This window comes from Oryctolagus cuniculus, chromosome 13, assembly GCF_964237555.1.
Source record: "Oryctolagus cuniculus chromosome 13, mOryCun1.1, whole genome shotgun sequence".
NCBI lineage: Eukaryota > Metazoa > Chordata > Mammalia > Lagomorpha > Leporidae > Oryctolagus > Oryctolagus cuniculus.
The window spans coordinates 14,954,216-14,967,065 of NC_091444.1; the positions used below are offsets into that span (position 1 = coordinate 14,954,216).

Genomic DNA, 12,850 nt, shown 5'->3' on the forward strand with positions numbered 1-12,850 from the left:
CCCCTGTGAAAAATCAGGGCATCGGTAACTCCAGAAACCCTGCAGGCAATGGGCTTATGAAGAAAAGTTGTCCCATTCATTACTAAATGTAAAATACAATTCACATCATGTAGACTCTGGTTTAAAAAGGCCAGGTCCTGGAGCTCCATGCCCTTGTTGCTTTCCTGAGTTTTTGTGATATTACAGATAACAAACACAATTGGTGGCTACTCTTCAAGAATCCAGCTGGGTGTTTAGCAATGTAAGCACTTCCAGAGAGGTCAGTGTGGATTATATGACTTCCCAGCTCCACTCTTGGACATTTCTCTGCTCTCTCATTCTGCATACTCTACCCCCAGCATAATCTATGTTGATACCAAATGAATGAATAGGTGGTTTATGCTTAGATGTTCTGTGAGAACATCTTAATGTATGTGCCATCATGACTTCCATCCATAACTTAGGTCATCCATAACCCCCAAATGAACACTTAAAATACTTCATGCAGTGCTCATACTGCCAAGAATTTAAATATGTATTTATGGAACTATTAAAATACATCTTTTGGGGCCGGCTCTGTGGCGTAGTGGGTTAAAGCCCTGGCCTGCAGTGCCTGCATCCCTTATGGGCACTGGTTCTAGTCCCGGATGCTCCTCTTCTAATCCAGCTCTCTACTATGTCCTGGGAAAGCAGTGGAAGATGGCCCAAGTCCTTGGGCCCCTGCACCCATATGGGAGACCCAGAAGAAGCTCCTTGCTCCTGGCTTTGGATCGGCGCAGCTCCGGCCATTGCGGCCATCTAGGGAGTGAACCAGCAGATGGAAGACGTTTCTCTTTCTGTCTCTACCTCTCTCTGTAACTCTTTCAAATAAATGAAATAAATCTTTTTTTAAAAAAAAAGAAAAAAAAAAGACATCTTTCTTCATGTTGACAGCTCCAAGCATGGTCCAGCATGTGATCATCTCCCAGAAGTCAGATAACAGCATATCTGTCAAATGTGATAAGCCTGAAAAGATCAATGGGCCCACTCTACAGTACTATTTGATAGTCAAAACTGGAAGGAGTGAATTTAGAAAGGAGAATAAAAACAACTGCAAATTCCTTTTAGACAATCTTGAATACTCAACCGACTATGAGATTCAGGTAAGATCATGCTGTCTATAATGCTGCAATTCTCGCATATCATAATGATTAGCATTTTGTGCTTGAAAAAACATTAAGGTCAGTGCTCAGGAAGTTCAGCGTGATCAAAAGCATTATGAACCTAAGAGGTGAATTCCTGTGGTCTTAATTTTGTGTTTATGAAATGCATGGAGTTTGTATGCCTTAAACAAAAGGTATCTTGGTAGGAAAAAGTCCAAAAAAATAAGTTAATGGTAGTAAAGGGATGGAAATTTAATTCGATTATGGTGTTTGAGAATGCATCCTTTGGAAGTGATTAGATCGATTTGGGTCGTTAGAATGGCACCCCTATGATTGAATCCTGCTGGCTTCTTAAGAGACACACAGGTGTAGACAGACATGCTCCCTCTCTCCATGTAGGCTCCATACTTCTCCAAGGCTCAGCGAGGAAAAATACCATCACCAAGGACCCAATAGAGACCACTCAATCTTGAACATGAACCTTCTCATGTTTAATAATCTTTTTGTTTATATTATAAAAAAGAAGTGATAATGGAATCACAATTTGAAAGTTTCAAAACTGGCTCCAATCTCTTTCTCCCTAGAATTAAAAACATTAATTGAAGGTAAATGTTTTGCAAGAATATCTGGAACTGCAGGATAATTTAATTTTGCCTAAATTTTTGCTCTTGTGTCAAGAAGCAAAACTTTATAACAGTTTATTATTTTCTCTATGTGAATTTTTCAATAGCAAAAACTGCACACATACTTTGAGGATAAAAAATGCTAGAAACAAATATTATGACATACCAGTGACGGAGAGAATTAAAATTATACAAAATCTCACTATCTACTGATCATATTTTATGTATATACTTGTACTTTTATGATATATGAAGACATATCTATATATCTAGTGAATAGATTATCAAAACTATAAACATACAGTTTGGAAAGCCCTATTTTTCAAAATCACTATAGTATGCATATCTTCTCCTTGTTAAATATTTTGCTGTGATGGACTTGTCAATGGTTACATTGAGGTCTATGACATGGTTTCAACATGGTTTCTATTAATTATAGCCTATGTCTAAAATAAATAATATTCAATAAACACACCTATAATGGCAACATTTAAAAATATGTCCTTTTTTAAATTTTAACTTTTATTTAATAAATATAAATTTCCAAAGTACAGCTTTTAGATTATAGTGGATTTTTCCCCCCAATAACTTCCCTCCCACCTGCAACCCTCCATCTCCCGCTCCCTCTCCCATCCCATTCACATCAAGATTCATTTTCAATTATCTTTATATACAGAAGTTCAATTTAGTATATATTAAGTAAAAATTTCAACAGTTTGCACCCACACAGAAACACAAAGTGTAGAGAACTGTTTGAGTATTAGTTATGGCATTAATTCACATTGTACAACACATTAAGGACAGAGATCCTACATGAGGAGTAAGTGCACAGTGACTCCTGTTGTTGACTTAACAAATTGACACTCTTGTTTATGGCATCAGTAATCACCCTAGGTTCTTGTCATGAGTTGCCAAGGCTATGGAAGCCTTTTGAGTTTGCCAACTCTGATCTTATTTAGACAAGGTCATCATCAAAGTGGAAGTTCTCTCCTCCCTTCAGAGAAAGGTACCTCCTTCTTTGATGGCCTGTTCTTTCTGCTGGGATCTCACTCACAGAGATCTTTCATTTAGGTTTTTTGTTTTTTGTTTTTTGTTTTTTATTTTTTATTTTTTTATTTTTTTGCCAGAGTGTCTTGGCTTTCCATGCCTAACATACTAAGATGGGCTCTTCAGCCAGATCCAAATGCCTTAAGGGCTGATTCTGAGGCCAGAGTGCTGTTTGGGACATCTGCCATTCTATGAGTCTGCTGTGTATCCCGCTTCTCATGTTGGATCGTTCTCTCCTTTTTTATTCTATCAGTTAGTATTTGCAAACACTAGTCTTGTTTATGTGATCCCTTTGACTCTTAGTCCTTTCATTATGATCAATTGTGAACTGAAATTGATCACTTTGACTAGTGAGAAGGCATTGGTACATGCCACCTTGATGGGGTTGAATTGGAATCCCCTGGCATGTTTCTAACTCTGCCATTTATCATTTCTATTTGAGAAGGTCTTAGAAATGGATTTGTAGGATCAAAGGAATTTATACATATTTTAAGATATTTTAGAGATATATCACCATTTTTTGATAAAAGTTACCAAATTACCTTCCTTAACAGTGTTTGAAATGAATGTTTCTTGTAAATGTCAACAACACTAGACATGTCTTTTTTTCTTTGCTGTTTAGTAGGTGAATTATGGTATTGCTATCTTTAGTTGTTTAATGATATTTCTTAAGCTTTTGTTGAAGGTAAATGTAGTTTTGTTATCTTTCTTCCAGATTTCTTTTGGGAACCTCTTTGCATATTAATTACACTAAACTCTATGTCATCTGTGTTGTGAATTTTGTTTTCAGTTATAGTCTATCTTAATTTTCTTCATAGCATTTACAGTCATATACAATCTTTAAATTTTTATACATATAAATCTATCATTTTTTATGATTGTTTAATGGACATTTCCATAGTTAATTGTTTAATATGATACTTATAACTTTATCCACCATTGAAATTCCCAGATGATATATTAATAGTTATTTCTGTTATTATTAATTTCTTACTTTTCTGTTTCAAAGATTTATTTTGATATTTTCTGCTGACAGCTATGGAATAAATGTGTTTTCCCCCCATTTTTTTTTATTAACTAAAAAAATTAAGACTATGAATTGTCCTTTGGTAGAATTTTGGCTGTATCCTATGTTTATCTTTTTTATCACTAATTTCTGAATGCCTTCATATAAAATTTAATGAATGGCTCCATAAAGTACAATGTTCTCATTTTTGATAATTTCTAATTTGTCTATGGTTCCTATTGGCAAAGTTTTGAATTCATTTGTTGGATGTTAAGAATGTTTCTACACTTCAGGGGCTTGAATTTTTTATTGCTACTAATTATTAATTTACAAAAGACTTTTACAAATTTTGTATTTTGGAATTTGCAGAATATTTTTTACAGATCAAGGTTTGATAAATGAATATTTTATGAATACTAAGGAAATCATATATTCTCTATAGAATAAATGTTTAGATGTATGTGTGTCAAATTTCTCATATTTACCATTAGTATTTTCAATGATGTTAGTCAGATATATTTTTAGGTAAATTTTAATTATTGTTTAAATTGTTATTCTTACATGAATTTTACGTATTATTTTTGTAAACAGCATATGATGGAATTTCCTTTTAAAATAAAATGTGAAAATATAGCCTGTTTATTAGCAAACTTTAACTTTAAATTATAATATGTTGATGCACTGGATTTTGTTTCTTCATCTAGTTTCATTTACTCTTGCTGCTTATTACTGTTGCTGCTAAATGGTCTGATATTTCTTCATCTTTTTGGACTGTCTTTTCAAAACATTTGAAAACAAAAATAACATAGCCTTGAAGTTTCACCCATAAACTAGATCTATTCAGCATATTTTAATGAAAACAATGGCCTCTGGTGAGAAATAGCATTTGTTTTACATTATAATGGACACATTTACACTGGGGAACTAAATTTTCTTTTTATTGCTGACATACAGGTCTTTTGTCACAATGGGAATTTTTCTAGTAAACCAGTTGTTAAGCATCAATCAACATCCTGTAAGTCATTCCTGGGTTATTTGTTACATCTCTGTGAAATATACATGAGTGCCTAGAAAGCCACATTGTTATACATTCCTTCTTATACTTGATTGTTAAATGTTTAAATGATGGGTTTTCTAGAAATATATTTTACATTTTCTGGATAAATTTATGAATACATGAGCATCATATTAAAATATAATATCTTAAATTCAAATTGTGAGGTACAATTACTAAAGGATTGTTGATTTTATTAAATAATATATAAGAGGATTTATAATTACTGAATTGTGATTATGCTCATGACATTTCTTCATACAAGTACTTTTGTGTACTGTATTAGAGATTGTTACCTATTTTATCTTTTTACATTATTTTAAAAGATTTGTTTATTTTATTTATTTGAAAGGTAGAGCGACCAAAAGGGAGGAAGAGAGAGATCTTCCATCTGCTGGATCATTCCCCAATTGGCCACAATAGACAGGGAGAGGCCAGCCAAAACCAGGAGCCTGGAACTCCATCCGGGTCTCCCTCCTGGGTGGCAGGGGGCCCAAACACTTGGCCCACCTGCTGCTTTCCCAGGCACACTAGCAGGAAGCTGCACGGGAAGTGAAGCAGCTGCGACTCAAACTGGTACTCAGCTATGGGATGCCGGCATCTGAAGGAGCAGCTTAGGGGCTGGTGTTATGGTGCAGCTGAAAAAACTGCAGCCTGCAGCACAGGCATTCCTTATGTACGCTAGTTCAAGTCCCGGCTGCGCCACAGCTGATCCAGCTCTCTGCTAACGTGCCTGGGAAGGCAGCAGACGATGGCCCAAGTCCTTGGGCCCCTGCACCCACATGGGAGACCCAGATGAGACTCCTGGCTCCTGGCTTTGGATCAGCCCAGCTCTAGCCGTTGCGACCATTTAGGGAGTGAACCAGGGGATGGAAGATCTCTCTCTCTCTCTCTCTGTCTCCTTAATTCTGCCTTTCAATAACAATGATCATAAAAAAAGAATGGGAAGCCCTATGAATTAAAAATGGGGGGGCATTAATAAAAATGTATGAAGGAGCAGCTTAACCTGCTGTGCCACGCCAGCCCCTGTCACCTATTTTATCTTCTGTTCTGTTACGCTTGGCATAACTAGCCTCAGATTGGAGTCTTTCCTGATTTACTTTACTGAAGGTAAGATAAGCATGGGGAAAAAAATCCCTTACGTTCAATTTTGTTATAACAATGACAATCTCTATATGTCACTTTCCTCGCTCATTATTTTGCTTGCGAGAGTAACCTCTGTTAGCTGTTTCTGTGATCAGTTCTCCTTGGGATTTTCTCCATAGATACACAAACTGCTTTCTTGGTTTGCTAATGTGGACATTCCATTTTCTGACCTGTAATTCACTTGCTCTGCCTGTGTTACCTCCTAGCTGGAGACCCTAGCATTCTGAAGAACTGGGGTCTGTCCGCTCAAGCTGCTGTTTAGGGCATAGCTTTTCCTCTGTATTTTCCACCCTCCAAAACTTGCTGGACTTGTTCCTCTAACTTACCTTATGTCGTTCTCTCTGGCGGTACAGATTCATGCCGTTTTAGTTCTTTGATACCAGCAGAGTTCCTGGAGAGAAGAGGGAAAGCAATAAGTCACAGAGTTTACCTGAATATTTGTGCATTTGTGTTCTTAATATGAGTGTTGAAGCGAGTTTGACGCTACTGAGTACTTTAGTAGAGCCAACCCCAGCTAACGGGTGAGAATGCTAAGTCATAGTCATTTGGTGCAATTTCTTTCAGAAATAGCACCTCAGGGCACTGTATTTTGTCAGTAATAACCTTTTTTCATGATTGTGACTCTCCTTTATTTTTTCACTTAGTGTTTTTTTTCTGAGATGACATTTTTTAGTTTATATTACAATCAAATGCCTGTCAACTCCACTAAATTAAGAGTTCAACAACAACAACAACAAAAAAAAAAAGCAAAAAGAACTATAGACATGCAGGAAAATAGGCAAGTACTGTAAACAATAATCTAATGAAAAGAAGTTCAAGTTCACTCATATGAAGTAAATTCTAAAATAGTCACAAACTCATTAAAACTATAGTCGTATAAAGAAAAGATTGGATGATCACCTTTCTGATAGTTTTATCCATACAATTTGGAAACAATCATGCCTAAATAGACAGACAGACAGACATAGATATATAGATACATAAATATGCCACCACCGCTCATATAGTTTGACAGTTTTAGTGAAATGAATTTGAGATAGAGATAGGACAATGAATACGTCAGGTCATTTTAGAAGCCTATTCCAGTAAGAACTTTGCCTTGAAAGCATTCACTACAGTCCATACTTTCCATTGATTTCTGCATGCATTCAGAAGTGCAGAGTTTGTGGAAATGGCTCTTTGAAGAAGGTGGCGTCATTCCTATTTCATAGACTAGGAAACCTAAGCTTAGATAATTTCATCAATGTGCCCACTGGTGTGTGAGAGAGGTGATACGCTCAGCATTTAAACTTGGGTCCGAGAATTCCCACCTAAAATTGATTTCCTAAATTCCTATTTTTATGTCTCTATCTATAGAAATTTTGAGCATGAGACCAACTATTTGGCAGATATTCGCTGAGCTGGGCCAACTTTCAGGTTGTAGAAGAATGGTTTCGTGCCATCCCCTGACCATAAAGAAAATAGCTACCCCTTACATCCTTGCCACGTATTTTCTGGAATACATGTGAAATTATTTCACATGTTGGCTTCTCTCTCTACTCTCTGCTTCTCCCAAAGAGAGCACCAGTCTTCTTGGAACTGGTACTTTGCTTACTTTCTGTTGTGTATCCTGGGACTGCTTTCCTGTTTATTTCTACAGCCCCGATCATCTTCTACTCCATTCACCATTCGCTTATTATGCAGTGTTCGTCATCTCTCTTTCCTCCCTAGAATGTGAGTTTCATGGGCACAGGGTCTTTGTTTGAAATATCCTAAGTATCTAGAGCCATATTTGACAGAAAATACTTTTTGTAAATGGTGAGAAATTAGTAGACACCGTGTTCCAGCTGCTGTGCCAGTTGCTCACTGTGAACCAACTCATTTAACCTCATTTTAGAAATTAGAAACAGAGGTATGAAGATGAAGATTCTAGCCAAATTCCCAACCAGAACGATGAAGCCAAGTTTACAACCAGCGCTGTCTGGGTCCTGGACTGGGGTCCTTAAGTTTCTGTACTGTTTGATCCCGTATTCCCCGTATGTGTGGAATGTAGGGTGCACTATTACAAGGGAAGGCAGAATTACAACACACCCTGTTGTTTGACCTCAGGAAGGGTGAGATTCACATTAACCTCAATAGAAATTTAAGTCAAGGTATTTTCCTAACTGTAGAATTAATCCATTTTTGTCTCTGGGTTAATTGGTTTCACACCTCAATGAGCATCTAAGAGCATTTATCTCTGTGAGGCTGGGGCCTTTCTGATCTCCTCAGGAGGCTGCACATAAAGTTGAAACTGAATAAGTTTCTCTCTGAATATTATAATATGTTATCTCCTTGATCCCTTCAAAATATAGTAACTGAAAGAGAACCAAACCTGCACAATAGCACTTTATAAAAGGACATTATTGAATGCAAGGAACCAAAAGTGCTGGCCTGCACCCTAATTCCCCTCCTCAAGTATAAAATGTTCTGACTGACACAGTGAAATCACACAAACAGGAATTTATCACATCTGATCTTTTTCTAAAATTTCTAAACATCTCACAATAAATGAAAAATATTAAGTTCTTTTAAAGTGATTGTTCAAAGAATCTGGCAAATATTTGACCTCATAGGCTCTCTTCATGTACTATTTTTCATTTCTAGATAATTCTAAAGCACTGATTGCATTCCTGGCGTTTCTGATTATTGTGACATCAATAGCCCTGCTTGTTGTGCTCTACAAAATCTATGATTTGCATAAGAAAAGATCCAGGTAAGAATTGACTTATGAATTTTAAAATGACAACGGTGGTGAATAATGATGCAAGCATATTATTTTCATATTTCTCAGGCATCTGCAGAAATACGAAATACAGGAACTGGGGAGGGCAGTATGATGCCCAGTTGGTGACTGAATTCTTTCTTTTTATTCAAGAGGCAGAGAGACAGAGGCAAACAAAGACAGAGCAGATCCACTGGTCCACAAATGGTCGCAAAGTCTAGGGCTGGGTCACATGGAAGCCAGGAGCCACGGACTCAGTCCAGGTCTCCCACGTGGAGGGCAGACACCCAACTGCTTAAGCCATCAACCGATGCCCCCCCAGGGTCTGCAATGGCAGGAAGCTGGAGTTGGGAGCCGGTACTGGGAATTGAACCCAGGCACTCTTACTTGAGAGATGAATGTTCCAATCAGTGTCCTAATCACAAGGCCAAATGCCCACCCCAGTGACTGAACTTTTGATCAAAGATTTTTTGTATGATTTTATGGATGTATGGTAAATATTAATATTTCCTACATTTGCTAATGACCTTGTAGATTTAACAATAACCAGTGAGAAGAATGTGTGCCTGCTGTTTTAGTACATATAAGTGGATCAGAGGAATCTATGAATGACAAGAGCAAAAGACAGGAGGGCAGTAGCTGGGGAGGGTTATGTATTTCTTAGCCAGGAACAACCACATTTTGTGAAACACATGAGCTGCCAAATATAATCATTTTTTGCCTGTTCTCTGAATTTAGTAGATGCTTCTTGGGTGTTCTTTCCCTTCCTCCTTCATTCTTCCCTCCCCTCTCTCTCCCCTGTTTCCTCTGTCCTCTCTCCTCTGCTTTTCTCTCTTTTTTTCTTTCCTGCCTCCATTCCCTCCTCCCTCCAACACATTCATTCATTAAATAAAATCAATTAATTACAATTGAATGTCACCTGACTTCTATGTTTTTAAGAAAATGGAATCTTATGTTTCTTATTTTCACAGCAACTTAGATGAACAACAAGAACTTGTTGAAAGGGGTGAGTGTGCATATTTTGCTGATGAATATTCCCTCCTTGCATTTGTATTCATTCTTTTTAAATTAATAGAGGAACACAGCTAAGTATTGACAAACAGGATAGTTGTTTGGCAAATGCCCTGGTGGTTGAATGTGTGTGGTCCTGTAACAAGATAGAAGACATGTGTGTCTATCTTCCCCACAATGTGTGTGGGGAGGCAGAGGCATGGTCTGCTGAGAATGTAAGGGGATCACAAGACCCATGCATGTGGGAGTGATGGAGGGAAAAGTATGCAAACCCACAGAGATGAGAAAGTGGAAAGCGAACCAAGGTCCTGCCCTGGTGCCATGGTGGCCACTCCCACTGAAGGCAGATTTACAGACAGGACAAAGAACAGCAATTTGACTTTGGAGAGGAAAATACCTTTCTTCTGATTTTGTTTCACCTTTTACATGATATCTTTTCATTAAAAAAATAAACCAAAACTACCATGATCCAATAAGAACAGATGGAGTTACAGACACTGAAATTATGTTTAAAAAAAAAAGACAAGTAAGTCTGGGAAGAATTTTAAAACTCTTAGGTCTTGTGTTAACTTATGTTTGCAGATTTCCCTCAGGCAGTAGTAGGTGGCAAGTCTGTAGGCCAGAGCACCAGGGCTAATTCTTGGGAGCATCTTAATAGACTTGCCTTTCCTTTGCAGAAGGTATCACATTACATATTTACTATCCCCCACTAGCTAGGATACAAGCTTTATGAAGGCCGGGAAGTTTCTCTTACTCATTTGTGGCTTTAACTCAGTCCCTAGCCAGTGTATGGGATTTGATGAACAAAGCAATTCAGGCAATCGAGTGTCCCGAGGAGGATTAGTTTTGATCTGCTGAAGTTAGGATGCAGGGCATAGGAGGAAGGAGAGGAATCATTTCCAGGAATGGAGGCAGACTGCAGAGTGTCAGAGAAACAGCTTGTCTCAGCATTGATGCTGACTGCCCCTTGGAAAGCATTCAAACTTCCTCACCCAAAACCCATAGCAGCCTGGAAGTGGCTTTGGTTCAGAATGAGTGAATATCAGGGGTCCCAACAACCCAAAGAAGTAACTGTGCATGGCCACTTTGATCCTGGTGGTTGGATAGAAAGTTTCCATGGACAGCAAGATGCCCAAAGGCAAATGAGAACAGTTGACACGAATGCTGAAGAAGTATCACCAACATTACCCCAAAAGTAGGAAAAACATCCTCTTTATATAAGTGACAACATAAATTCTCTACCCTTCTAAAATTGCTATTTTTTGAGTTCCATCTACAGCCATAGCTTTTGATGGTTAATGTGTGTTTTTAATCTTTACTGAGTTATTTCACAAACATAGTAAATAGTGGGCTTCATATCCAGGAGGCAGAACAAATGAATCCAACTTGCTTCATGGTTTAGTAGAAACTGATGCTCAAATTAAGCTGAGTCCCTTGTATAAACACGTTAATCCTAATTCTGTTGATTTCATCCATACTTCTCACAAGTCAAAATGGAAAATAAGAGAATAATAATTATTACTGTAATAAGGATAAATGAGAATGGTAATTCCTGTATAAACGAATGTAATCAGAGAGAATGTGGATGTTCTTACTCTAGGACTACTTGCTCTGGAATCTTTTCTTTAGGCATAGAAATGTGGAAGAACATTCTAGCAGAGAAATGACCTGAGTACATGATCTATGAGTCATTTGCTTATAGGAGAATGTTCATGTTTGAGTGAGGCTTCTCAGGCATAAAGTGTATGAGAATAAAATGAGCTAATGATTGAATCTGTGATATAAATTCAATGAAATCTGCATGTGTGTTTGAATGACAGACGTAACACTAGGCCTGAATTTTTGATGTGCTTACAGATGATGAAAAACAGTTGATGAATGTGGAACCAATCCATGCAGATATTTTGTTGGAAACTTATAAGAGAAAGATTGCTGATGAAGGAAGACTTTTTCTGGCTGAATTTCAGGTATATATAACACTTGGTATATAATAAGAAACTTTACTCAATCAAGATAATTTCAATTTAAGTGTATTTGTATAACCATTGGCCTTTAAATTTATTCCACATAGTATTGCAACATAATCGAAGCAGATATGATTCGCAGACATTCAAAGACCTGAAGGGAGTATCCTAAGAGGTTGACAAGATCATAGTATTTAGAAAGTAAATATTAATATCAAGCTTTATTGCATGGTTATCAATTATGCAGTTGTGTCACAAAACATATTGGCTGATTTTGCGCTTCTACTCTAGATAATGATACAAGTATCTGTTTTTAAATAAATTTTAAGGTTTACATAAATTCATCCTAAATTTACTCATTTTATTTTTTCTGAAAATAGTCCATCAGTAGTTTTTAAAGAAAAAGTCATTTTGTATGACTTCTAATAATGCTAATTTCAAACGTTATATGTAGCTTGTTTATTAGTATCAAGGAGATATTCTAGATATCTCATTTGCTTAAATTGATATCAGGAAAGGGGGAAGCTAATTGTCCTAAATGTGCTAGGATTCAAGGAAACTCCATGTCTTTCAGAGCATTCCAAGAGTGTTCAGCAAGTTCTCTATCAAGGATGCTCGGAAGCCCTTAAACCAGAACAAAAACCGTTATGTTGACATACTTCCTTGTGAGTACCCGCTGGGAACTGAATTTCCTCATATCTGTGCTGTTTGATTATTTATTATTTGCTTGCTCATTTTTATTTTCTTTAAACAGATGACTATAACCGGGTGGAACTCTCTGAGATAAATGGAGATGCAGGGTCAAGCTATATCAATGCCAGCTACATTGACGTGAGTAAAAATGTACAACTGACCAGTTTCTTTATATCCTCGTCATTTTGTCATTGGTAAATTTACATTTTTCATGTGTCTATGTATTCCATTACATTCCTTCTCTGTCTTGGCAAAGCTTAAAAATTTTATTAGCAAGATTTTGAATTAAGCCCATAATCTCATTGATCTAAACAACCAAATCAGTAATATTTACAAGAATTGTTATTTATCATATGCCTATTGGTATTAGTTGTAACATACGATTTTCTTTTAAAAACAAACCATTACTAAGAACTAATCCATCTAGTTCCTATTGTGGGCT

At 36.9% G+C, this 12,850-nt stretch overlaps 1 protein-coding gene across 11 annotated transcripts in view; it reads left to right on the top strand.

Moving 5' to 3' along the window:
* The window catches only part of PTPRC (protein tyrosine phosphatase receptor type C), a 113,897-nt gene that overhangs the window by 77,536 nt on the left and 23,511 nt on the right, over positions 1–12,850 (top strand). For all 11 annotated transcript variants that reach the window (XM_008268698.4, XM_008268693.4, XM_008268695.4 and 8 more), the window contains 7 exons: positions 913–1,121; positions 4,752–4,812; positions 8,623–8,731; positions 9,712–9,746; positions 11,609–11,718; positions 12,290–12,380; positions 12,470–12,546. In XM_008268698.4, the coding sequence (XP_008266920.3) occupies positions 913–1,121; positions 4,752–4,812; positions 8,623–8,731; positions 9,712–9,746; positions 11,609–11,718; positions 12,290–12,380; positions 12,470–12,546 (692 nt within the window). The remainder of the gene's footprint in view (positions 1–912; positions 1,122–4,751; positions 4,813–8,622; positions 8,732–9,711; positions 9,747–11,608; positions 11,719–12,289; positions 12,381–12,469; positions 12,547–12,850) is intronic.